At 43.8% G+C, this 27,293-nt stretch overlaps 1 protein-coding gene across 1 annotated transcript; it reads left to right on the top strand.

Annotated features, from left to right (window-relative positions):
• Window positions 1–1,587: 1,587 nt before the first annotated feature.
• On the top strand, window positions 1,588–21,239 carry jmjd8 (jumonji domain containing 8). The gene is made up of 9 exons (XM_080206153.1): window positions 1,588–1,706; window positions 4,996–5,085; window positions 8,709–8,757; window positions 11,892–11,988; window positions 13,173–13,241; window positions 14,184–14,303; window positions 16,075–16,142; window positions 18,417–18,551; window positions 19,545–21,239. The coding sequence occupies exons 1-9, from the start codon at window positions 1,630–1,632 to the stop codon at window positions 19,623–19,625; spliced, it is 786 nt and encodes a 261-aa protein (XP_080062279.1). The 5' UTR covers window positions 1,588–1,629; the 3' UTR covers window positions 19,626–21,239.
• The last annotated feature ends 6,054 nt before the right edge of the window (window positions 21,240–27,293 follow it).

The raw sequence follows: 27,293 nt of genomic DNA on the forward strand, positions 1-27,293 counted from the left end.
GTACGATTCCTGGCCTGGGTCACTGTCTGTGTGGAATCTGCACATTCTCCCCATGTCTGCGTGGGTTTCCTCCGGGTGCTCCAGTTTTCTCCCACAGTCTGAAAGATGTATGTGCTGGTTAGGTGCAGCGTCCATGCTAAATTCTCCATCAGTGTACCCGAACAGGTGCCAGAGTATGGCAACTAAAGGATTTTCACAAAAACTTCATTCCAGTGTTAACGTAAGACTATTTGTGACTAATAAATAAATAAACTTCAATTCAATAGCTTCATCCCCTTCACTCCCAGTGCTATATCTAACTGTTTCTTGAAAACATATAATGTTTTGGCCTCAAATATCTTCTGTGGTAGTAAGTACCACAGGTTAACCACTCTCTGGGTGAAGAACTTTCTCCTCATCTCAGTCCTAAATCCCTATACTGTCCAGGAAGGCAGCTCATCACAATGGTGGATATGTTGGTGACTAATTATGTAAAACCTCCAGGAAAACACTTTATAAAATTTATTTTACAGGGCAGCACCATGGCACAGTGGTTAGTGAAGGAGATAGTCATCGACTTCAGGAAGTGTATTGGAGAACATGTCCCTGTCTACATCAAAGGGGATGGAATAGAAATGGTTGAAAGCTTCAAGTTTTTAGGTGTCCAGATCGCCAACACCTGTCCTGGCCTCCCCATGCCAACACTATAGTTAAGAAAGTTCACCAACGCCTCTATTTTCCCAGGAGACTGAAAAAATTTGGCATGTCAGCTACAACTCTCACCAACTTTTACAGATGCACCATAGAAAGCATTCTTTCTGGTTGTATTACAGCTTGGTATGGCTCCTGCTCTGCCCAAGACGGCAAGAAATACAAAGGGTCATGAATGCAGCCCAGTACATCACTCAAAACAGCCTCCCATCCACTGACTCTGTCTACAATTCCCACTGCCTCAGAAAAGTAGCCAGTGTAATTAAGGACCCCACACACCCTGGACATTCTCTCTTCCACCTTCTTCCATCAGGTAAAAGATGGAAAAGTCTGAAGTCACATACCAACCCCACTCAGGAACAGCTGCTTCCCTGCTGCTGTCAGTGTTTTGGATGGACCTAACCCGTATTAAGTTGATCTTTCTCTACATCCTGGCTATGACTGTAACACTACGTTCTGCATCCTGAGAGGGTCCATTAACCTTAGCTAGTTGTTATTGTTTATTTTCATTTTGTGCAATAAAAGCATGGTTCCTTCACAGCCAATTCCTGGAGTTAGTGTATAAATCTACCTTATGATATAAATTTTCATTCTGGAATGATTGTATGACATGCAGTTGGAATGTGCTACTGTTCCTCAGTAAAACTCTGCAGAACTGTATTTGGAGGCCTGAGCTGTTCTCAGGGACATGATGGGTGGACTACAACTCCCATGACGCCCTGGTCCGCGCGCGCTGTGTTATGGGAACGAATCTGGCGGAAGGTCGCCACCGCCCGCATGGCTGCCCGCGCGATGCGCGAAGGGAAACGTATGCTGACCGCAGGGAACTACAGCTCCCGTCCTGCTTCGCGGGGCGGCTTCCCCGCCTTTTCCGGCAGGGCTGCGCGTGCGCGCTGTGATAGCCGGCGTAAGGATAGCGGAGCCGGTGGAAGTTTCCAGATGGAGCCTCGGATCCTGGCGGCGTTGGCGCTGCTGGCAGCAGTTTCAGCGGGGCAGCCGGAGGGGGATGGCGGCTGGTGAGAGGCGGAAAAGAAAGGCGCTTACTTTTGGAGTGAGGGAAATACTCGCATTTCTGTAGCGCCTGTCACCACCTCAGGACAGAGAATCTCTGCCGTGCAAGAGGCCATTCAGCCCATCCAGTCTGCACTGACTCTTACCCGGGCTCCAACTACTATCCCCACTACTAATTACCCCGCTGATTCCCCTAAACAACACATTTTAGAGACAATTTAGCACAGTCAGTGCACTTAGCTTGCGCATCTTTCAGATTGTGGGAGGAAAGTGGAACACCTGGAGGAAACCCACGCAGACATGGGGAGAACGTGCAGACTCCATACAGACAGTGAGCCAAGCCGGGATTCGAACCCGGGTCCCTGGCGCTGTGAGGCAGCAATGCTCACCACCGTGTCACCCAAAGCACTTCACTGGCACCCTTCCCCCCCCTTTTCTCAATTTTCCCTCTTCCCACCTATTTCCCCCTCTGCTCACCACATCTTCATCTGTCACAGTTTACTGTCTGATTTCAGCTTTTCTGCCGTTTGCCCATTCACATCTATTCTCTCTATGGACTGCAATTAGTAGCCTTTCCCCTTGATTTTGTGGCTATGATTCATCTTTCATTCCTTCACACTACAGTATAGATATCTCCCACTTTCTAAGCCTTTTAGATTTGATAAAGGGTCATCTGGATTCAACGTCAGCTCTTTTCTCTCCTTACAGATGCTGCCAGACCTGCTGAATTTTTCCAGTATTTTCTCTTTTGGTTTCAGATTTCAGCATCCGCAGTAATTTGCTTTTATCACTTCACAAACAATGTGGTCTTTTTCACTGCACAGTTCAAAGTGTTTTCAAATCCTATCCATGAACTCATTCTTCCCTTTGATTTGATTTATTATTGTCACATGTCTTAAAATACCTTTTACTGTGTACTTTCTTGCCACTATACAAAGCATACCATTCATAGAGGAGGAGAGTGTAGAATGTAGTGTTACAGTCAAAGCTATGATGTAGAGAAAGATGTACCTATCCCTCTAACCTCTTTCCAACACTGAGAAATCTACACTTCTCTAATTCTAGACCCTTATTTGGAGTAGCTAACCTTCCAGGAATGGGCTGGAGTTTCCACCTTGCCTCCTATAAGATGTTCCTCTTTGACCAAACTTTTGGTAATCTAATCTAAGATCTCCTTCAGTGGTCATACTTTGTTTTAAACGCTCCTATGACGCACCTTGAGATGTTTCTTTTTGTTAAAGGTGATAAGGAAATAGAAGTAAAAGCAAAATACTGTGGATGCTGGAACGCTGAAATACAAAGTATGCTGGATAAACTCAGCAGGTCTAGCAGCATCTGTGGCGAGAGGAACAGAGTTAATGTTTCGAGTCCCAGTATCTGCAGAAGGGTCATTTAGACTCAACATTAACTCTCCTCATGATTGGAGTTACTAAACAGTTGGCAAACTCATTCTGCAAACTGCATAATGATTCAATAATTTCATATTTCTCAATTTACCATTGTGTAATCTCTTTAAATCTAATTGTTTTTAATGATTCATTCGTGGAACATGTGTGTCTCTGGCTGGCCATCATTTATTGCCCATCCTTAGTTGCACTTGTTCAGAGGACAATTGAGAGTCAATCAAATTACTGTGACTTTGGAGTCACATTTAGGCCAGAAAGGACATTAGTGAATCAGAAGGGTTTTTCCGACAATCGAAAATGGTTTCATGATCATCAATCAATTCTTAATTCCAGATATTGTTTATTGTATTCAAATTCCACCATCTGCTGTGGTGGGATTCGAACCCGGTCCCCAGAACATTAGCTGAGTTTCTGGATTAATCGTCTAGCAGTAATACACTAGGCCATCTCCTCCTAGGAGCATAGGAATTAGGAGCAGAAGTAGGCAAATTCAGCCTTTCAGGCTTGCTCTGCTATTTGATCAGATCATGTATAAACACTGGAGAGACAAGTTGGAATTTATTTTAATTGTTGATTTTAGTTGTTGTAGATGTAGAGTGAACCTAGATACCTCTTGAATCAGCTTTCACCTCTTCAAGAGATTTTTGTCTTTGAAATGGCTGTGAACAAGGATTTATTGTTAGAAATTGTGAGCAAATGTGGCAAACTGCTGTGTATTTTGATCAGTGTCTTGAAAGTTGTTTCAGATGTTTGAACTGTTCTGGTGATTAATGGCTTACAAACATTGGTATCACTAATGCCTTGATAGCTTTCAGAAACAAATGGTTTCATTTCCCTGCTGAACTGTCAGTTTCAGAGATAAATTTTCTTACCGTACCTCTGAGTCACAATACTAGAAATATGGACTAGTGCAGTGGCTGGTTATCATATAATGATGCTTTGGGAACCTTGCTGGAGGCATTTAAAGAACCTAAATAGATTAATAGAACCTAAATAACTATTTTCCAATAATAGTTCCAGTCTCCAAGGCTGAATGTTGATGTGAATGGTATAAATGCTGCTTGCAAATAAATATTTAACCGTGAGCTTGTGGCCCAGATTTTAGTGATGATGCTTGGTTGTGAGTTCAGATATCATGGAAATCATTCCACATTTGAGGTTCTTGAGAATTTAATGAAAAAAAAATAGTATTTATCTTCAATCGTGTCCGAAGAATGTCCCAAAGTGTTTCCCAGTCATAGAATCATAGAACTGCTGCAGTGCAGAAAGAGGCCATTCGGACCACTGAATCTGCACTGACAACAATCCCACCCCAGGCCCTTTCCCCATAATCCCACATATTTACCCCGCTAATCCCTCCAACCTACACATCCTGGGACATTGAGTCTGCACCAATTCTCTGAAAAGCATCTTAACCAGGCCTACCATCCTGTCCCATTCCTGTAAATCTGCTCATTTACCATGGCTAATTCATCTAACCTACACAGCTTTGGACACTAGGGAGCAATTTATCATGGTCAATCCACTTAACCTACACACCTTGGGACACTAAGGGCAATTGTGCATGGCCGACCAACATAACCTGCACATCTTTGGACCGTGGGAAGAAACTGGAGCACCCGGAGGAAACCCAAGCAGACATGGAGAGAACGTGTCCACATAGATGGTCACCCAAGACTAGAATTGAATATAGGTCCCATGGCTCTGAGGTATCAGTGCTAACCACTGTGACTGTGCCATTTAATTAGTTCCTTGTGAAGTCCCTGTTATTTTATCGACAAACTCATGTCACATTACACCCTTCTGGCTATCTTGCCAATTTACTGTTCTGAATGTTTCTGAATGCCCAGTAACTTGGAACCAACATTTTTACACCTCTCTTTTGCAGGAAAACGGACCACTCCATGCAGATGGTCGATGCAGGGCCCTGCAACGTGGAAGTCAGAGACTCTTTGACCTATTCTGAATTTGTTCACCGGTATGTTTTAGCAGCTGAGCACACCTTCTGGCCCTGTCCTCTTGGAGCTTGAAGTGCATTTCACCTAGTGTCCATTGCCAAAATCTTTTTACCTGCCTTGTGCACCTCCACCTTTTTGACTCTGAATTTGCTGAAAACTTGTGCCATGTGGGTGGTGCATCCGTGATGTATACCATTATTCTAGCGCGAATGTTCCAAGAAATTATACCATTATTCTAGCGCGAATGTTCCAAGAAATTGTGTTGCTAATGGTGCATTAGACCAGGCTTAGTATTAATTGATTGAATTAGTACATCAATCACTGATTAGTTAAAAGCTATGTTTGTTTTGGTCTAGAATTACGAAGGGTATAGGTAGGGTGAACAGTTGGAAGCTTAGAAAGAAATGACAATTACAAAAGGGGCACAAGTTCAAGGTAAGGGGCGGGGGGGAAGGTTCAGTGGAGCTGTGTGGGGAAGATTTTTACACGGAGAGTGGTGGGGGCCTGGTATGAACTGCCAAGTGAGGTGGTTGAGGCAAACACATCAGCAACATTTAAGACTTATCTTGAAGCACATGAACAAACGGGGAAGAGAGGGGGTTACAAGTGGTTGGTCTAGATAGGACAATGTGATTGGCGCAGGCTTGGAGGGCCGAAGGGCCTGTTCCTGTGCATTACTGTTCTGTGTTCTTTGGCTTTTAATTTCAGGTGGGTGTGTCAGCTTGTGTAACAAACATCTCTCTAAAGACAGCTTTCAAATGGTTGATCTAATAAAAATGATAAATCTGTGATCAGGTTTTCTCTTGGATTCGTGGATTCAGGAGGTGAGAGTCAGCAGTGATGCGCATCATTCATTCCATCTGATTTCCTGGGACTTCTGCAGAATTGCCCCTCGCTGAAAACCAATCAAAAGCCATTATTGTTTTGGGCGGCACGGTAGCACAGTGGTTAGCACTGCTGCTTCATAGCTCCAGGGTCCTGGGTTCGATTCCCGGCTTGGGTCACTATGTGGAGTTTGCACATTCTCTTTGTGTCCGCGTGGGTTTCCTCCGGGTGCTCCGGTTTTCTCCCACAGTCCAAAGATGTGCGGGTTAGGTTGATTGGCCGTGCTAAGAAATTGCCCCTTAGTGTCCAGGAGTGCGTAGGTTACAGGGATTAGTGGGTATAATATGTAGGGATATGGGGGTAAGACCTGGGTGGGATTGTGTCAGTGCAGACCCGATGGGCCTCTTTCTGCACTGTAGGGTTCTATGGTTCTGTTTTGATTTTTATTGTTACATGTATTAACATACAGTAAAAAGTATTGTTTCTCGCGCGCTATACAGACAATCATAGAGAAGGAAACGAGAGCGTGCAGAGTGTTACAGTCATAGCTAGGGTGTAGAGAAAGATCAACTTTATGCGAGGTAGGTCCATTCAAATGTCTGACAGCAGCAGGAAAGAATCTGTTCTTGAAGAAATTGAATTACAGCGTTGTTAGAGTGTTTAAAAGAACATAATATAAGAACATAAGAAATAGGAGCAGGAGTAGGCCATCCGGCCCCTCGAGCCTGCCCCGCCATTCAATAAGATCATGGCTGATCTGTCGTGGCTCAGTTCCACATTCCCACCCTCTCCCCATAACCCTTAATCCCCTCTCTTATCAAAAACCCATCAACCTGCGTCTTAAAAATATTTAGCGAGGTAGCCTCCACCACTTCAACGGGCAGAGAATTCCAGAGATTCACCACCCTTTGAGTGAAGAAGTTCCTCCTCAACTCCGTTCTAAACCGCCCCCCCTTTATCTTGAGTCTGTGCCCCCTAGTCCTACTGTCCTTTCTGAGCGGGAAGAGTCTCTCCACCTCTATCCTATCCATCCCATTCATCATCTTATACGTCTCAATGAGATCTCCCCTCATTCTTCTAAACTCTAACGAGTACAAGCCTAGTTTATTCAGCCTCTCCTCATAGCTCAACCCCCTCAACTCCGGTATCAGCCTAGTAAACCTCCTCTGCACTCCCTCCAAGGCCAAAATATCCTTGCGTAAGTACGGCGCCCAAAACTGCACACAGTACTCCAGCTGCGGCCTCACCAATGCCCTATATAGCCCTATAAAAGAGTTGGAATGAAGTTTCAGAAGCATAGAACGAGAGTAAGAGATAGAATTAGAGGGTACGCTGGGCACAGCTTGCAAGAAGTCACCTCGCTCCGGTCCCATCTTGGGGGAAAAAAGGAGCTGCTAGGTTAGCACTCAAACTTTCTTTGCAATGAGACTGAACTCGAGTGCAATATCTGGGCTATCCCATTCAAAATATGGAGATATTGTTACTCCTTCCAATTAAAAACAACAGCAATCACGCACTTACTGCACTTAAGCCATGCTTCCCACTGCTGCCATTTAAACCGAAAATTAATGATGAGGGAGACCTGGCAGCAGTGTGATTTACAGACTCCTGGCTGAGGAAGCTTTCTTTCCCAGAGGTTGACTTTACAAAGCTTCACACAGACAAATTTCTGCTATTGGTCCAACTTAGCTTAGCGAATCCATCTAAGCAATTTACAGGGAAATATCTCCCTTGATCAGTGCAGAGCTGTTGACTTGGTAAGTAACCTGATGCTTTGTGAGATATACCCACATCTTCTGATTCCATGGATCCAAGCAAAAACCTGAATTGTCATTTCTATTAAAGCAGCCTCTTGAATAATCATAGAATCCCTACCGTGCAGAAAGAGGCCATTCGGCCCATTGGGCCTGCACTGACACTAATCCCACTTAGGCCCTATCCCTGTAACCCCAAGTATTTACCCTGCCAATCCCACTGACACTAATTTAGCATGGCCAGTACATTTAAGGAAGAAGTCTCACAACGCCAACTTAAAGTCCTGGTGTTGGCAGCACAAGCTTTTGGAGTCTCAGGCTCCTCCTTCAGGTGAGTGAGGACTTGTGTTCACAAACAGGGCATATACAGACACAAACTCAATTTACAAAATAATGGTTGGAATGCGAGTCTTTACAGGTAATCAAGTTTTAAAGGTACAGACACTGTGAGTGGAGAGAGGGTTAAGCACAGGTTAAAGAGATGTGTACTGTTTCCAGCCAGGACAGTTAGTGAGATTTTGCAAGCCCAGGCAAGTCGTGGGGGTTACAGATAGTGTGAAGTGAACCCAAGATCCAGGTTGAGAGCGTCCTCATGTCCTCACAGGTCTCAACAGGATAATTAAGGACCCCACATATTCCCTCTTTCACCTTCTTGCGTCAGGAAAAAGATAAAAAAGTCTGAGGACACATACCCACCAACTCAAGAACAGCTTCTTCCCTGCTGCTGTCAGACTTTTAAATGGACCTACCTTGCACTAAGTTGATTTTTCGCTAAAGCCTAGCTGTGACTGTAACACTACATTCTGCACTCTCTCCTTTCCTTCTCTATGAATGGTATGCTTTGTATAGCATGCAAGAAGCAGTACTTTTCACTGTATCCCAATACATGTTAGAATAATAAATCAAATCAAATCAAACAACTGTATAAAGCAAAATGCCAGTCAATGGGAGCATGGATTACACTTTTTACCTGCTATACTTCTAGTGTCCAATGAAGACAAAATGTTCGGATGTTCCAATCGCTCAGAGAAAAAAGTTAAACGCAAGATGTCCTTGCTTTACAGGTATGCGTATTCCAAGCCAGTGATTATCCGAGGAATCACACAGAATGAGGTAAATGATCTTTTTTGCCTGTCAAAACTTGAATGAGAAGCAATTTTTTAGCATCCTGAAGTACTCCTAAAATATGTCATATTTGATAAATCTGTGCGTATGTGTTGAAAGGTGATCAATCTTAGTACAAAATATATATTCAATCACGTAGAATCATAGAATGATATGAAACAATGAGGCCATTTGGCTCATCATGCCTGTGCCAACTCTTTGGTAAAACTATTGAATTATCCTCACGCCTCTGCTCTTTTCCCCTTGACCTGTAAGTTCTTTCCCTTTAAGTGTTTATCCAGTTCTCTTTTGAAAGTTTTATCACCCTTTCAGGCTGTACATTCCAGCTCACAACAATTTGATGTTCTTAATAAAAGTTTCCACGTTACCTCTGGTTCCTTTGTTCGTTACCTTAAATCTGTGTCCCATGGATCCTTTATCTGCTGGAAACAGTTTCTCCTTATTTACCCTGTTGAAATCCTTCATTATTTTGAGCTCCTGTCTCAAATCTCCTCACCATAATTGCTCCAAGGGGACCAACCCCAGCTTCTCCAGTCTCTCTACCTCATCCCTGGTAACATTTTACTGAATCTCTTCTGCATCCTCTTTAAGGTCTTGACATGCTTCATGGCACAGAACTGGGGTGGCACAATGGTTAGCACTGCTGTCTCACACCATCAGGCACCTGTGTTCAATTCCCGGCTTCGGTCACTGTCTGTGTGGATTTTGCATTCTCCCCATGTCTGCGTGGGTTTCTTCCTGGTGCTCCGGTTTCCTCCCACAGTCCAAAAGACGTGCTGGTTACATGCACTGGTCAAGCCAAATTCTCCCTCAGTGCACCTGAACAGGAGCCAGAGTGTGGCAACTAGAGGATTTTCACAGTAACTTCATTGCAGTTTAGATAGTCAATATCTTTTCTCAAAGGTAGGGGAGTCTAAAACTAGAAGGCATAGGTTTAAGATGAGAGGGGAGAGATACAGAAGTATCCAGAAGAGTAATTTTTTCCACACAGAGGGTGATAACTATCTGGAACAAGTTCCAGACATAGCAGTAGAGGCGGGTACCATTTTGTATTTTAAAAAGCATTAAGACAGTTACATGGGTAAGATGGGTAGAGAGAGATATGGGGCAAATGTGGGCAATTAGAATTAGCTTAGGGGTTTAAACAAAAAAGATGGCATGGACAAGTTGGGCAGAAGGGTCTGTTTCCATGCTGTAAACCTCTATGACTTTATGTTAATGTAAGCCTACTTATGACCAATAATTTAACTTTAACTTTACTTTAGAATTGAACACGGTATTCCAGCTGAGGACTAATCAGTGTTTTTTAAAGCACTTCTGACACTTGTCTTGCATATGGGATGAAAATCCCCTGATTGAGAAATGTAATGATCTACTGGATTTGCACCCCATCCTTCCATATGAGGCGGCTTTTAGGAAACCATTTGAGCAGTGTGCTGTCCTTTTTCATGTTGGTATTTAAACTAAAATGAGTTTGATAGATCAGTCTGGTATTCCTGGTGTTATACTGCCATCTCATTCAGCATTGACCCACCAGTCGAGAGAGTTTTAAATTAAATGACATACTGAAAATGTAATGAATCTATAATTACCTCTTAATATTAGGCTTCATATTAATGTGGTCAGTGTGTACTATATAACTGGCTGAAGGATTTTGCCTTATAAGTTGAAGTTTTAATTGATGTAAATGGACACATGTTCATAAGGATGGTGCCATCCTGACCAGACTGCACAGCAAGAATATATACAAGTAACTACATTTAGATAGCACCAATATCTCTGAAATTCCCAAAGCACTTCATGTACACACATTATTTTTGAAGTGCACTAATAGTTTATGGAATGAACATGGCAATCATTTAGTGTGTGAGAAGGGCTCACAAATGTCAAAGCAGAGGATGCTCAAAATCTGGAATAAAAACACACGCTGGAAAAACAAAAGATTTTTTGCTGGTTTTGCAGAGAGGGAAGTAGAGTTAATGTTCCCGTCTCCTCTTCGGAACTGGTATTGAATGATCAGTTAATCTGTTCCTGGTTCTGTTGGCTGAGCAGAATCGTAGAATCCCTACAGTGCAGAAGGAGACCATTCGACCCATTGAGCTTGCACCGACCACAATCCCACCCAGCCCCTATCCCCATAACCCCACACATTTACCCTGCTAATTCCTCCTGACATGAATGGTCAATCCACCTAACCATAAAAGTTTATTTACTAGTGTCATAAGTAGGCTTACATTAACACTGCAGTGAAGTTACTGTGAAAATCCCCTACTTGTGACACTCCAGTGCCTGTTTGGGTACACTGAGGGAGAATTTATCATGGCCAATGCACCTAACTAACATGTTTTTCACACTGTGGGAGGAGGCTGGAGCACCTGGGGGAAACCCACGCAGACACAGGGAGAATGTACAAACTCCACACAGACAAGTCACCCAAGCCGGGAATCGAACCCGGGTCCCTGGCACTGTGAGGCAGTAGTACGAATCACTGTGCCACCATGCTGCCCTGTTGGCTGGGCCTTGTTATGGATGGGATCTTTAATATCCACCTGATTTTCTGGATTGACAGCAGCAGGAGCTAGTCCCCATGCTTCCCCCAGCCAGTGAAGAGGGTGCAGTGTTGCCAGGTTTGCCTTCTCTGAAACACTAAAGGCATTTTTTTTATTGTGATTTCAAGAAATTGGTCTACAATTTGTTTTCTGGGACTTACTCAAGATGCAATCAAAGCCAGCCCAGTACATCAACCAACAACCACCTGCTGACTGTTACTGTGCCAAACACAAATATATATAATTGTAGTCTGCCGTTCTGTGACAGCACAGTTGTACACTGGTTACCAGGGCTGTAATTTAAACTCGTGTTCAAGTTTTAATCTCGTACTCATGCTGCAGTCATGTGGCTCATGATGTAATTTGCACTCATCTCTTAAATTACAGTCTTATTATTCCCTCCCAAACCAATCCATTATCCGCACATCATGTGATGTTGAAATATGGAGATGTCATTACTAAGCCAACAGCAGTAATTAGTGTCAGGAGCACCGCGACTGGAGATAATGAAATGCCAAACCCTCTCTGAAAGCTGTACTGCGACCTGGCATTGTGTGTGTTTGAATCTTGCAGCAATTCCGGGCTCTCTCTTCCAAGCAAAGTCTCCTGCAGGAGTTTGGAAATCTGCTGGTGAGACTGAGCACAGCAAACACTTACTCCTATCGGAAAGGTACACATTAAATGTTTCATAAATACATTCCATGCTCCTTTGTAGGCTAAATATGAATTTAATCTTGCGGCTTTTCAGGTTCCTGAGTGCATTAGTTCAATATATTTTGCTTCCATTGCCCTTTTGTTTTATGTTTCTGAAAGTTTCTGGGTCACCCTGCTTGCATCAGCTCTTCGCTAAAGCAATCTAAGACTGTCCAACCATTTCTCTAGAATACTATGTTATGCTGTTCCAAATTATTATCCCAGTTTCCCATTGCAAGATCCCTTGGTCTCTGATTCAAGATGAACACTGTTGGTCACCTTTGTGATTTTATCTGCCTGCATTTTCAGAGGCTTCCGTATTTGTACTCCTGAGTGTTTTTTCACCCAGACTAAAGCAGCATTTTTCCATTAAGTGTACACCTGTTTTCCTTGTTTCAAAGAAGAAAAAGAGAAGTATAGCACAGGAACAGGCCCTTCGGCCCTCCAAGCTTGTGCCATCATGATGCCTTAACTAAAGAAAAATCTTCTGCCCTTACTCGGTCCATATCCCTCTATTCCCATCTAGTTGCCTCTTAAATGTTGTTAAAATGCCTGCTTCCACCACTATCTCTGGCATTCGAGGCATCCATCACACTCTTTCCCTCCTCACCCAAGCAACGTGCCAGCAACTGACTTCTTCATATTCCCAGGAAGGTGCTATAAGGTTTGAGTGTCAGTTGGTTCTCTATCTGTTCAGTGTCTTGTTAGATGGATCTGTCTTTCTCATTGGTGCAGTCTTGGTATTGGACCCCTATCAACACACATTGTTCGCTTACTGAATCTGTTGAAAGTGTACGTGTAAAACACGGTGGCCAGAACAATTTTCTGTTTCTCTTCTAATTTCCATCTGCTGATTAGCTTCACTTTTCTATCTATCTGTCTATCATTTGGGTCCATTAGGGCTCTGTAAGAAGTGTTTCAGTTACCAATCAAGGAACAATTAATGAATTAAATGTAAACAGAAATGCCTACCTAAAACAATGCAATGCGTTTCTTTTCTAAACTCACTGTCCTCCCTGCAAAATGCAAGCAGTATTGTTAAGTGTGAAAAAATTGAGGATCAAAAGAATATCTGCAGTTGTCATGCAAAGCACTATAAACACACATGCTATCCTTGTAACTGTTCTTCCACTAAAACTAAATGGTTTCTCTTCCGCGCAGTCGATGTTCCTTTTAAAGAATATGTTGAGCAAATGCTGAAGCCTCAATCTTTGGATTCCTTGGGTAGTGGTGAGTTTTCCTATGATCATGTAGCTGTAATTAAATCAGTATTGATTCCAAAAGCTGTCCCTTTGTACACGATAAGATGCATGCAGAATAACAATAAAAGGTCAAAAAATGAAGTGTTCTCCACAGCTTCCTGTTCAAATGCTTTGACTTGGTTTGTATTTTGAAACGTATGCATCATGTCAATTCCAGAATGATTGTTCAAGATTGGAACACCCAATTGAATCAATAACAAAAGGGAGCTCTTATCTGATACCAAAACAACTTGCCTTTAACTCTGTTTAACTTACTGGCTGTTCCATCAATACCACCACCCTCTGATCTACAAGAGTCAAAATGTGAGCAGTCTGAGCAGAAACCCCTTCCTGCTTCTTTTTTAAATGTCTGTGGGGAATCACATAGCAAAGAGCAGGAAGGTACGGCATGGTGGAAATAAACCTGCATTCCACCAGTGTCATGCACTGAGGTGTGGGTCTCCATGGTGGTGCACTGCACCACCTACTATTAAGGTATTGTTAACTAATAAGTATACCTGCCACGGCACGGTGGCACAGAGGTTAGCACTGCTGCCTCACAGTGCCAGGTACTCGAGTTCGATTTCCAGCTTGGGTCATTGTCTGTGCGGAATCACTTCCCATGTCTGCGTGGGTTTCCTCCGGGTGCTCTGGTTTCCTCCCACAGTCTGAAAGACATGCTGAATAGTTGCACTGGCCATGCTAAATTCTCCCTCAGTGTACCTGAACAGGTATCGGAGTGTGGTGGCTAGGGGATTTTCACAGTAACTTCATTGCAGTGTTAATGTAAGCCTACTTGTGACACTGATAAATAAACTTTATTGTGATCCATTGCAACGACCATATGGTTACAGTGGGGCAAGAGTGTGTCTCATGATCAAGGTGTGTAATCGTGAGCTGTGTTAATACTATTTGTTTCCTGTTTGAACAGAAACATTCTACTTCTTCGGAGATAACAATTTTACAGAGTGGGACTCACTCTTCAGGACATACATCCAGCCTCCATACCAGCTACCTGGGACCACAGGAGCTTACAGCTTTGGGATAGCAGGTTAGTCGCTAACTTCGGCACTACTGGTCTTGAACAAGATAAATCCATTGACGATAGATCCCTTTTGTGGCCTGTGTAATATTGCATTGGTGCAAGCCTAATTGTATTTTGTAGTTGCCAGTACAGATGGATCTGGCAAACAGAGACTGTCTTTGATGGAATAGTAAATCTGAATACAGGTAATACTGGACTGAGTTCAGGTTTGAAGTATTGAAGTCACTGCCAAAAGACTGCAGCAAGGCTGAGAGACGGAAGCTGGCAGCAAAGCCATGGGGATCAAATCAGTGGTGAAGAATTGGGTGCATAGTCACTGGATTTGAAGGGGCAAGAACAATGAGACCAAGGGGTCTGTGCCATTAGATAGAGGGCAGGAATGCAGCAAGACAATAGTGTTGGAAAAGAGATCTGGCAGTTTGACCTGGCGCCAAGCATGTCTGACAGTGAAATCTTAATTAAAGCAGCGGGTATGAGCAAGATTGGAACATTTTTTTGACGTATCTCAAGAGAGCGAGAGTGGCCACGTAGCTGACAACCAGCAACAACACGACAATGACTGGTTGAAGCACGAACCACATGGCCTCCTGCACTGTTTTAATCTCCAGGGGAGTTTTTTCTTCTTTGCTATATAAAAAGGGACATTTAGAGGAGAGTTAGCCTTTAAAAAGGCAGGGTGAGAAAATCAAGAATTCCTTCTACCAGAGCAGTCACTTTACTTTGGAGAGTCACAGTTGTCTGCAGCTGGTGCGCAGGTGTTGCAGAGACGAGAGGTGGGATTTTACAGCCTCGCTTGTCCCAAAACCATTAAATCGTGCCCAAAGTCAACGGTCCACCACTTGCCCGCTCCAATTCCCGCAGTGGGCGGGATAGTAAAATTTCAGCCAAGAAGTCTCAACAAGGGCACAGTCTCTTTCTGACATAAAAGTGTGAGACTTAAATCTGGGAGAGGAATATTACTAATGAGAATGATTAACTATGTTAGTTCTAACCTCTATTAAAAGGAATAATATTCCTGGGATTAGTATTAATGATATTCTGTAATATTTATTGTCTCCACAATGCATGTTCAGAATGGGTGTGAAGAATACATGTTCTCATCCTCTTGATTGTAAATCATTTGGAATTGAATGTAGGAGAAACTAAGAAGTGTTTTTCCTGTGGGGGGGGTTGGTTATAGGGCATTGGTGAGGCCACAGCTGGAGTACTGTGTGCAGTTTTGGGCACCGCACCTGCGCAAAGATATTTTGGCCTTGGAGGGAGTGCAGAGGAGGTTTACTAGGCTGATACCGGAGTTGAGGGGGTTGAGCTATGAGGAGAGGCTGAATAAACTGGGCTTGTACTCGTTAGAGTTTAGAAGAATGAGGGGAGATCTCATTGAGACTTATAAGATGATGAATGGGATGGATAGGATAGAGGCGGAGAGACTCTTCCCGCTCAGAAAGGACAGTAGGACTAGGGGGCACAGCCTCAAGATAAAAGGGGGGCGGTTTAGAACGGAGTTGAGGAGGAACTTCTTCACTCAAAGGGTGGTGAATCTCTGGAATTCTCTGCCCGTTGAAGTGGTGGAGGCTGCCTCGCTAAATATTTTTAAGACACGGGTTGATGGGTTTTTGATAAGAGAGGGGATTAAGGGTTATGGGGAGAAAGCGGGAAAGTGGAACTGAGCAGCGACAGATCAGCCATGATCTTATTGAATGGCGGGGCAGGCTCGAAGGGCTGGATGGCCTACTCCTGCTCCTATTTCTTATGTTCTTACATTATGTTTGGTTTTTAGGTGCGGGTACTGGAGTACCATTCCACTGGCATGGAGCAGGATACTCTGAAGTTATATACGGACGAAAGGTAAGATACAGTCTCCAATAGAATTCACTATCTGCAAGAGAGGAATTATCATAGGCGTCATTCAGAGCAGAACCAAAGAGCAAAGGCCATTCAGACTATTGTCCCTGTGCCAGTGCTCAGAAAGAATTATTCACTTAGCTTCCATTTTTTCCAAACAGCCCAGCAATTCTTTTCCTTTTCGAGGCCCCTTTTGAAAATTTTTATTGAGACTGTTTGTACCATCCTTTCAGACTGCATTCGACATCTCTCCAACACTCTTCATTGAACCAGGGTGGATCCCCTGGCTTGATGTAATAGTAGAATGGTGGATATGTCCGACCATGAGATTACAAATATGGTGTTTCTGCTAACTGCCCACATTACCTCATGGATGCCCAGTTTTGAGTTGCTAGATCTGTTCAAAATCTATCCTATTTAGCACAATGGTAGTGCCACACAGCACCATGGAGTGTATCCAGATTTATTAACTGAATTTAAATTCCACGATAGGATTTGAACTAGTTTCCCAGAGGATTAACCTGGGATTCTGGATTACTCGGCCAGTGACATTATCACTGCGCCATCATCTTCCCATAATATCCCCTGAATATAACTACAGAATAGAGTCATGAAGTCTTAGAAAGTGGCCCGTTGTTTCATCAGTGACCTTTCTTCCATCATAAGGTCAGAGTTGGGATGTTCGCTGATGATTGCACAATTTTCAGTACTGTTCCCAACTCCTCAAATACTGAAGGTCTCCATGCTCTTATCAGCAAAACCTGGACAATATTCAGGCTTAGACTGAATAAATGGCAAGTAACATTCAAGCAGCCGACGCATGGGAATACCACCACCTGGAACTTCCCCTCCAAACCATCACCATCCTGACTTGGAATTATATCACTGTCGCTGGGTCAGAATCCTGGAACTTCCTCCCTAATAGCATTGTAGGTTTACTTACATCACATGGACTGCAGCGGTTCAGGAAGGCAGCTCACCACCACCCTCTCAGTGGTGATTGGGTATTGGCAATAAATGTTGGCTTAGTCAGCAACGCCCACATCCCATGAATTAATTTTAAAATTCTTTCTTTGTCTGGATGAGTGCAGCTTAAGAAGCTGAACTCCATCCAGGACAAAGCAGCCCCACTTCTTTGGCACTCACCTCCCCATCCACTCCCACAAAGTGACAGCAATGTTTACCATCCACAAGATGTAATACAACAAGGCTCCTTAGACAGTTCTTTCCAAACCTGAGACCTCTGCCATCTAGACAGACAGGGGAGGAGACACATGGGAACATCACCACCTGCCAGTTCCCCTCCCAAGTCAATCACTTTCACCATGCTGACTTGGAAATACATCTCCATTCCTTCATTATCACAGGGTCAAAATGTGTTGTAAAACAATGATATATTGTAAGAAGTCTCTCAGCACCAGGTTAAAGTCCAACATGTTTATCACCTGATGAAGGAGCAGCACTCTGAAAGGTCGTGATACCAAATAAACCTGTTGGACTTTAACCTGGTGTTGTGAGACATCTTACTAAGCCCAACCCAGTCCAATACCAGCATCTCCACGTCAGTGATATATTGTTAACGTTTGATAATTTTATGAATGTGACCTGCTATTCACACAATGTGATGATGGTGTCTCTGAGGCTTGGACATTGTGTTTCTAAGCCTCCATTTCCAGCTGCCTCACTAATTTAAATGGTTTGTCGCCTTTTTTTTCACCAAATAAGTGAATGAAACATTGGTCTTATATGGATCAGTTGTAAACTATTGGACTCTGTAAACCATTGGTCATTTGCTGCATTGAACTGAGTTATTAAAGAAAGGTTATTTATTTATTAGTTACAAGTAAGGTTTACATTAACATTGCCATGAAGTTACTGCAAAATTCCCCTCGTCGCCACGCTCCAACTTCTGTTCGGGTCAATGTACCTAACTAGCACATCTTTGGAGTGTGTGAGGAAACTGCAGCACCCAAGGGAAACCCATGCATACATGGGGAGAACGTGCAGACTCCACACAGACAGTGACCCAAGCCAGGAATCGAACCCAGGTCCCTGGAGCTGTGAGGCAACAGTGCTAACCACTGTGCCACCCCACAGTGTGGAGTTATTACAAGATATTATGGAGTTATTACAAGTTATGTATGTGATTTTGTCTTTTTCAAAAAGTTGTACATTTTAAACTTTCTGATACTGAGATACACCAGAAAATTAGTTTATCAATATTCAAGTTGTGGGCCAATTCATTTGTTCTAATTACTTCTTAAATATTTTGGATAGCGCTGGTTCCTTTATCCTCCGGAAAAAACACCAGAGTTTCACCCAAACAAGACCACTCTTTCATGGGTGTTTGATACTTACCCATATTTAACAGAATTGGACAAACCCATGGAGTGCACTATTCAGCCGGGAGAGGTGAGCAAACATGATGTGTATTTGATACGATGCACATGTGGACAATTGGCAAGGATGGCAACACCAAAAGCTGGTATTTATTGCAAAGCCTTGAATGCAGAAAAAGGTCGTAAGATGTTTCCGAGGTGTAAGATTCAAAAAGGAGATATTAAAGGGGATGACTGACGTTCTAAGGAAGTTATTAAGGAAGGAAAGGGAAGGAATTGCAGAGGATGGGGTTTGGGAATGAAAAGGAAGGAACTGATCTTAATTGTGAATTTTCCAGTCAAATATCCTTTCAGATGCACCATTAGGGCACACGTACAAAATTATGGGTCATAAGAATGAGTTGTGTGATCTTCACTGATTGCAACACTTTCAGTATTAACACTGAATCTGCTGCACTGACATAAACCCCCCCCACCAACTACCACTTCATTTATTGTATCATGTTTTACTTGTTTAAAGTTTTAAAGTCTATTAGTGTCACAAGTAGATTAATTGATTAGAAATCTACTTGTAATGTCACTATCCATTATCCTTTATATAATGAACACGGCAGTATATTTTACACTAGTTTTGAGTCAAGGAATTGATTAAAAGATGAGGCAAAATCTAGTATTTGTATCCTCTGATCCAGTGTGAATCATGTCTTTGACTGTTAGTTAACCAGATTAAGTTTATTTATTTATTAGTGTCACAAATAGACTTACATTAATACTGCAACAAACTTACTGTGAAAATCCCCTAGTCTCCACACTCTGGCACCTGTTCGGGTACACTGAGGGAGAATTTAGCATGGCCAGTGCACCTAACCAGCACATCTTTCGGACTGTGGGAGAAAACCGGAGCACTCAGAGGAAATCCACGCAGACGTGGGGAGAACGCGCAGACTCCACTCAGACCCAAGTCCCAGGCATTGTGAGTTAGCAATGCCAACCGCTGTGTCACTGTGCTGATTGGTGTTGAGTTGATCTTTTTAATGTTAATTGGAACTTGTTCTTCCTTTTGCAGGTGTTGTATTTTCCAGATCGTTGGTGGCATGCAACGCTTAATATCGACACCAGTGTCTTCATTTCCACATTTTTAGGATGAACTCAGAAACTTCACTTGACTCGCCATTTTCTTCCAACCCTTCCTGATTCTACACTTGAATTAAGACACCACAAACATCCTTCCAAAGAAACTGCTCAAAATGAGCATTGCAATACACACGATTGGCTGGGAGAAAATAGCCATTGCAGTTCATCTGCCTGGAATGTGTTCATGGCATCAGCAAGGAGCTTTTCTTAATCAAATATTTCTAAGACACCCCTTCTCTCTCCCTCCCTCCCTCTGGTGGTGGGGGAAATGGGGTGTATGGAGGAGAAAGGAGAACATTTCCAACACTCTGTGTTTGGCTCAGAATGTTGCCATTTTGGGGCCAGGTCAAATCCTTTGGCCACAACCAAATCCATTGATGATTTTATGTATGCAACATTGCTGCAGATGAACATAAAGGTGACCAGAGACTGTGCAGAGACATTAGCAGGATGTACAGATGGCACTGACTGATTGCAGAGTATGCCAGTCACTAGTCATACTGTTTCAACGCAGGAATCCAAAATGGTAAATTGGAGGCTTCTAAACTCAGGCCCACAAATTCTGCTCTTCTATGTACAAAACCCATGAGTAATTAGTGCTGGCTGTGTTACGCACTAACTAAATAATTCCCACTGGCAGTTGAATTGTTGCAGCTAATAACCTGAATCTTCCAAGCAGCAGCAACCCTGCACACAGTTTCTCGTGGTGTGACACTGCTATGCCTTTTATAGGATCCCTACTGTGCAGAAAGAGGCCATTTGGCCCATCAGGTCTGCACCAACCAAAATCCCATCTAGGCCCTATCCCCATAACCCCATGCATTTACCCTAGCTAGTCCCAGTGACACTAAGGGGCAACTTAGTATAGCCAGTCCACCTAACTGCACAGTTTTGAACTGTGGGAAGAAACCCACAGAGTGACCCGAGGTGGGAATTGAACCCAGGTCTCTAGCACTGTGAGGCAGCAGTGCTAACTAATGTGTCACCCTGCTGCCCATTTCTTCTGGAACCTACTCTTCCCAGCTGTCAAAGAACGGCATAGCACGGCATCCCAGGGGAATTCTATCAGAGGGGAGTAGAATCAAAGCACCGCCCTTTTACAATATTAGCTGCTGTATTCCAGCAAGTTGAAAGAGCTAGTGGTTGAATGCACTATCCTGCTATAATGTACTTCAGCAAACTTAAACCCAGTTGTTCTGTGTGACAGTACACTTCTTACTGTTGAGATCATGTCTTTTACTACATTAGCATCCCTGAGTATCAATCCAAAACTGGTCATATACCAGAAAGATGCATTTGGCACACTTTGCATTCTCAGCAGTATTCAGAGTAAGCAAGCCAAGACAAAAATCGGACTGCCTGGAAGCAACAGTTGTATTATACATGGCAGCAGGACCACCATGTGCCCACTATGTTTATTTGCCAGACAGGTACAATAAGTTGTCAAATCAGAGTTATGACAGAAATCATGGGGCCGATTCTCCCATCCGTTCCGTTAATTTTCTAGTGCAGCAGGCCGGGAGAATCTGGGATTGGGTGACTCAGGGGCTTCCCGTGAGCGTTCACACTCTGTCACCAAGCACTGGATTTCCTGTGCTGGAAATTGGTGGGGAGGCAGGGCTAGCATTTAAATATTATGATTCAAATGCCATGAGTGGGCCTGGGACTGAATTCTCCAGGCCTGGTAGCCTCTCCCACCCTGCTAGAGGGTTTCTCTCCAGCAGAGTTTAGAGTAGCTCCCCACTTTCAGAGAGCTAGCAGCCTGACCCTGCTGGAGTGAAGGGGGTTTGAGTGGTGGGACAGCTTGTGTCCCTGCCTAAGGGGCAAAGTGCCCATATCCAGGGGCACCTTGTGCTGCCTATCTGGTATGCACAGTCAGATTGGGGGGGGCGGTGGTGGGGAGAGAAGGGAGGGAGGGAGGGAAAAAGAGGCGGCACTGTCAGTGTCCTGGGCTGGCCTGCAATGATTCAGCTGGCCAGCAAACAGGAAGCTAACAAGGCATGCATATTTCAGGCAGTGTTATTCAGTCACCTGGGAGGGAATGCACCCTGCCCCTGAAATTTAATGCTATTCATGTTGGTGTCCTCTGTATTGTACAGAATGTGGGAGATTGTAATGTGAACTCCCACTGAAAAAAAAAGTGTGAATTATTCCAGTTTTCCTGCAAATTCAATACTTAATTTTGTTTGGAGAATTCCACCCCATTATCTCAATCAAGGAATAATTCACCGATCTTGGGAGCAACTGCAATTGAAAGAACCACAGTTTAGAGACAATATATGGTGCTGACACCTGTTGTGACCTAGATTTGCTTTGGTATTAACTCTGACTTGAGTGAAAAAAAACTACTGCCTATCTAGTTCCAGCAAGGATTAAAATTAACTGGTATGTTTGCAAAATATGGATTCTGGAAATACTCAGTGTGGGGGCAATAACTGTAGACAGCAAGAAGTCTCTCAACACAGATTGAAGTCCAACAGGTTTATTTGGAATCATTAACTTTCAGAGTACTGCTCCTTCATCAGGTTAATGGATTCCCATCTCCTCACTCCTCTACCTACCTGATGAAGGAGCAGCACTCCAAAAACTCATGATTCCAAATAAACCTGGTGGACTTCAACCTGGTGTTGTGAGACTTCATACTGTGCCCACTCCAGTCCAATGCCAGCATCTCCATGTCATTGCTGTGGAGTGAGTACATGTTCCAGTTGTGAACTTTCACCAAGGGGCCAATGGTTTAGATGGTAATAAGTCAGAACCGTATGTGTAATATATCCACAATCGGTGAAACCTGACCATTCTTGAATGTTTATTATCTTTAATTGTGATGGTCAGCTTTTATGAAGCTGCAGTGAAAGAGTAACATTTACAGATGTTTAGATGCAGATGCACTATGTTTTAATGGCTTCTGATAACGCTACATGTTAGATGACTACTTGAGGTCATTCAGAATCATTTCACAGAAGGCTAGAACTTGAAAGCTGACACATTTCAATAAAGTCCAACTCCAACCCCATTGTCTTTGCAATAATTTATTTGATAGGAATTTAATGTCAAACGTGAGCAGTCCACTGATAAAACTTAATGAACTGTCTCTAACATGTCACTTTTACAGTCTTAATATGACTTCAGGTACTGAAGTAACCTAGCTTCCCTTCCCACCAGAAAAGTGCAGTAAGCAGTCTCACAACACTACCTGATGAAGGAGCAGCATTCAAAGTTCATGCTCTCAAATAAGCCTGTTAGACTTTAATCTGCAGTTGTGAGACTATTTACTGTGCCTATTCCAGTCCAATGCCAGCAACTCCACATCATGGCAACGAGAAAAGTGAAAACTAAAGATTAACAGGGACTTTCTAACACTTTACGATTGATCACTTTTGAGATGTTCAATCTGTTTCTTTGCTAAAGGATTCCATGTGCAAAAGATCAAATCAAAGCTCTGGCATATCTTGCCATGCACGGACAAATAAAAACTCATTCAAGGAGACTCCACCAATATCCCCATCTTCACTGGGTGAGCCCAGCACATCATTGCAAAAGACTAAGCTGAAGCATTTGCTACAGCTTTCAGCCAGAAGTGCTGAGTGGATGATCCATCTCTTCCAGATATCCCCAGCACCACAGATGCCAGGGTTCAGCGAATTAAATTCATTCCATGAGATATCAAGAAATGGCTGAAGCTACTGGATACTGCAATGGCTATGGGCTCTCACAACATACAAGCAATAGTATGAAGACTTGTATACGCCAAGCTGTTCCAATGCAGCACAACACTGGCATCTACCCAACAATATGGAAAATTGCCCTGGTATGAAAAGCAGGACAACTACAACCCAGCCAGTTATGACCCCATCAGTCTACTCTCAACTATCAGCAAAACAATGGAAAGTGTCATTGATAATGCTAACAACGAAACACAGCAACTATGAGGAGGCCATTCAGCCCTTTGAGCCTGCTCTGCCATTCATTTTGATCGTGGCTGATCATTGAATTCAATATCCTGATCCCCTTTACCCTATCCATAAACCTTTAGCCTCTAGAGCTGTATTTAATTTCTCCCCAAAATTAGACTAAATTAAATTTTGGCATCAAGCAGCACTTGGCAATAACGTTCACTAGTGCTCGGTTTTGGTTTTGCTAGGGCCGCTCAGCACCTGACCTCTTTACAACCTTGCTTCCAACATGGGCAACAGAGCTGAATTCCAGAGGTGAGGTGTGACTGCCCTGGACTTCAGGGCAGCATGTGTAGCATTAAAAAGTCCCGACAAAACTGGAGTCAATGGGAATGAGGCAGAAAACTCCACTAGTCATATCCAACACAAAAGGAAGATGGTTGTGATTATTGGAGGTCAGTCATCTGCACCAATGTTCTGGGACTGAGGAGTACTCAGATTACTCTCCAAGGCCCAACCACCTTCAGCTACTCCATCAAGATCCTTCCCTCCATCAGGTCAGAAGTGGGGATTGTTCATGATTGCAACTCCTTAGATACTGAAGTAGTCCATGCCAATATGCAGCAAAACTTGGACAACAGATTCAGGCTTGAGCTGATGAGTAGTTCTGTTGGTGCCACAAGTGCCAGGAAATGCCCATCTCCAACAAATACAAACTTTAACCATTTCCCTCTGACATTCAATGGCATCACCATCACAGTCTCTGCCATATCTACATCCTGGCAGCTATCACTCATCAGAAATTGAACTGCACCAGGTATATAAATATTGTGCCTACAAGAACAGGTCAAAGGCTGGGAATTCTACAGAGTAACTCACTTCTCACTTCCCCAAAGCTTGATCATCATCTACAAGGCACAAGCCAGGAGTATGATGGCATACTTTCCAATTGCCTGGATGAGTTCAGCTCCAACAACACAGGAAACAATACCATCCAGAACTTGGCAACCTGCTTAATTGGGACCTTAGCCACCACCTTAAACAATCATTCCCTTCAAGACTAATGCACAGTGGCAGCAGTATGCACTACCTACAAGATACACTGCAGCAAATCACCAAGGCTCTTTCAACAGCACCTTTCAATTCCTCGACCCCTATTCCCCAAGAAGGTAAAAAGCAGCAGATGCGCAACACCACCATCACCTGGAAGTTCCTCTCCAAAGTACATACCATCTTGACTTGGAACACTCTCTGTTGCTGGGTCAAAATCCTGGAACTTTAACAGCATGGTGTGTTCCAATAATATCAATTACAGTGATTCAAGGCGGCAGCTCACTACCATTTTCTCAAAGGCAATTAGGGATCAACAATTGTACTGGAAGGGATGCAGAGGAGATTCACTGGGATGTTGTCTGGAATGGGATAGTTTGGATAGGCTTGGGTTGTTTTCTCTGAAGCAAAGACTGAGGTGCAACCAGATTGAGATGTTCAAGATTATGAGGGGCTTGGACAGAGTGGATAGGGAGCAGCTATTTCCCTTAGTTGAAGGGTGTTACAAGGGGACAGTTATGAGTTAAAAGTGAAAGAGGGATTTGAGGAATTTTTTTTTTTTACCCAGAGGTCTGCAATGTGCTGTCCGAGAGGGTGGCAGAGGCGGGAAGCCTCACGTCCTTTATAAAGCGTCTGGATGAGTACTTGTCACACTATAACGTTCAAGGATATGGGCCAAGTGCAATTACGTGAGCAGGTTAGGGCCTTTCGTGCGTTGGTATAGGCTCAATGGGCCGAAGGGCCTCTTCTGCACAGTAGGATTCTGTGAATAAATGCTGGCTTAACCAGCAACACCCACATCCCATGATCAAATAGCAGATAACACTAGAACCTGGTCTGACAGGGTGCCCTTCATTCATTTAATGCAAGTGGAAATTTTCATGGCTCTTACCTGCCATTTTTGCATATTTCAGACGCAAGGATGCGCACAATAGTAAACCAGGGTATAATTCTGAAGGACCATAAAATGATTTCCGAGTTGTTTAAGAGACCTATGTTTGTTGTCAGGGAGAAGAATGCAGGAAGAATGAAATATAGTCAATTTGCCAATAAAAATAAACATGTAAACATGGAAAGAAACTTCCTGGTTCTGAGTCTCACATCCCTACATGCCAAGAAGAAACTGGGAATGCCAGGCTTATGATGTCTTTACGTGTGAAGATTAATTCGGAATACTGTTGCAGAGAGATTTTACAGAATCTTTTTATCTTGCACTCATCAGGACAAATGCAAGAATACCAAATTTCAAATCATCACAATGGGTGCAGCACAGTGGTTAGTACTGCTGCTTCACAGCGCTAGGGACACGAGTTCGATTCCCGGCTTGGGTCACTGTGTGTGAAGTTTGCATGTTCTCCCAGTGTCTGCGTGTTTTCTCCCCCCCGGGTGCCCCAGTTTCCTCCCACACTCCAAAGATGTGCTGGTTAGGTGCACTGGCCATGCTAAATTCTTTGTGTACCCAAACAGGTGCCGGAAATGACATTACTGTTACTAGAGAGGTGGTGCTCGACAGACTGGAGGGGCTGATTGTGGACAAGTCCCCAGGACCAGATGGAATGCATCCGAGGGTTCTGAAAGAAATGGCGGAGGTGATAGTGGATGCCTTGGTGGTTATTTTCCAGACATCGCTGGATTCCGGGGAAGTGCCGGAAGATTGGAAAACGGCTAATGTTACGCCGTTGTTTAAGAAGGGTGCCAGGCAAAAGGCGGGGAATTATAGGCCGGTTAGTTTAACGTCTGTGGTAGGTAAAATGTTAGAATCCGTCATTAAGCAGGAAATTGCGAGGCATCTTGAAGGGAATTGCTTGATAGGGCGGACGCAACACGGTTTCATTAAAGGGAAGTCGTGTCTGACAAATTTACTGGAGTTCTATGAGGATGTGTCTAGGGCAGTGGATAGAGGAGAGCCGGTGGATGTGGTCTTTCTGGATTTTCAGAAGGCGTTTGACAAGGTACCTCACAAGAGGTTATTGCAGAAGGTCAGGGGACATGGAGTTGGGGGTAGGGTGTTAGCGTGGATAGAGGATTGGTTGTCAAATAGGAGGCAGAGAGTGGGGGTCAATGGGTGCTATTCGGATTGGCGGTTGGTGACTAGTGGGGTGCCCCAGGGGTCGGTGCTGGGGCCTCAGCTATTTACCATTTATATAGATGATCTGGAGGAGGGAACCGAGTGCAGGGTGTCGAAATTTGCTGATGACACCAAGATTGGGGGAAAGGCAAATTGTGCGGAGGGTGTGGAGAGTCTGCAGAAGGATCTAGATAGGCTGGGCGAATGGGCCAGGAAATGGCAAATGGAATTTAATGTTGGCAAGTGTGAGGTGGTCCACTTTGGTAGGAAGAATGGTAGGAAGGACTATTACTTACGTGGTGAAAAACTGCAGCAGGCGACGGTGCAGAGGGACCTCGGGGTCCTTGTGCCTGAGTCGCAAAAACCCAGCTTGCAGGTGCAGCAGGTGGTCAGGAAGGCGAATGGGATGCTGGCCTTCATAGCGAGGGGGATTGAATATAAAAGTAGGGAGGTCTTGCTGCAGCTGTATAGGGCATTGGTGAGGCCGCAGCTGGAGTACTGTGTGCAGTTTTGGGCGCCGCACCTGCGCAAGGATATTTTGGCCCTGGAGGGAGTGCAGAGGAGGTTTACTAGGCTGATACCGGAGTTGAGGGGATTGAGCTATGAGGAGAGGCTGAATAAACTAGGCTTGTACTCGTTAGAGTTTAGAAGAATGAGGGGAGATCTC

Source organism: Carcharhinus amblyrhynchos, chromosome 18 (genome assembly GCF_965287045.1).
Source record: "Carcharhinus amblyrhynchos chromosome 18, sCarAmb.v2.hapA, whole genome shotgun sequence".
NCBI classification, from domain to species: domain Eukaryota; kingdom Metazoa; phylum Chordata; class Chondrichthyes; order Carcharhiniformes; family Carcharhinidae; genus Carcharhinus; species Carcharhinus amblyrhynchos.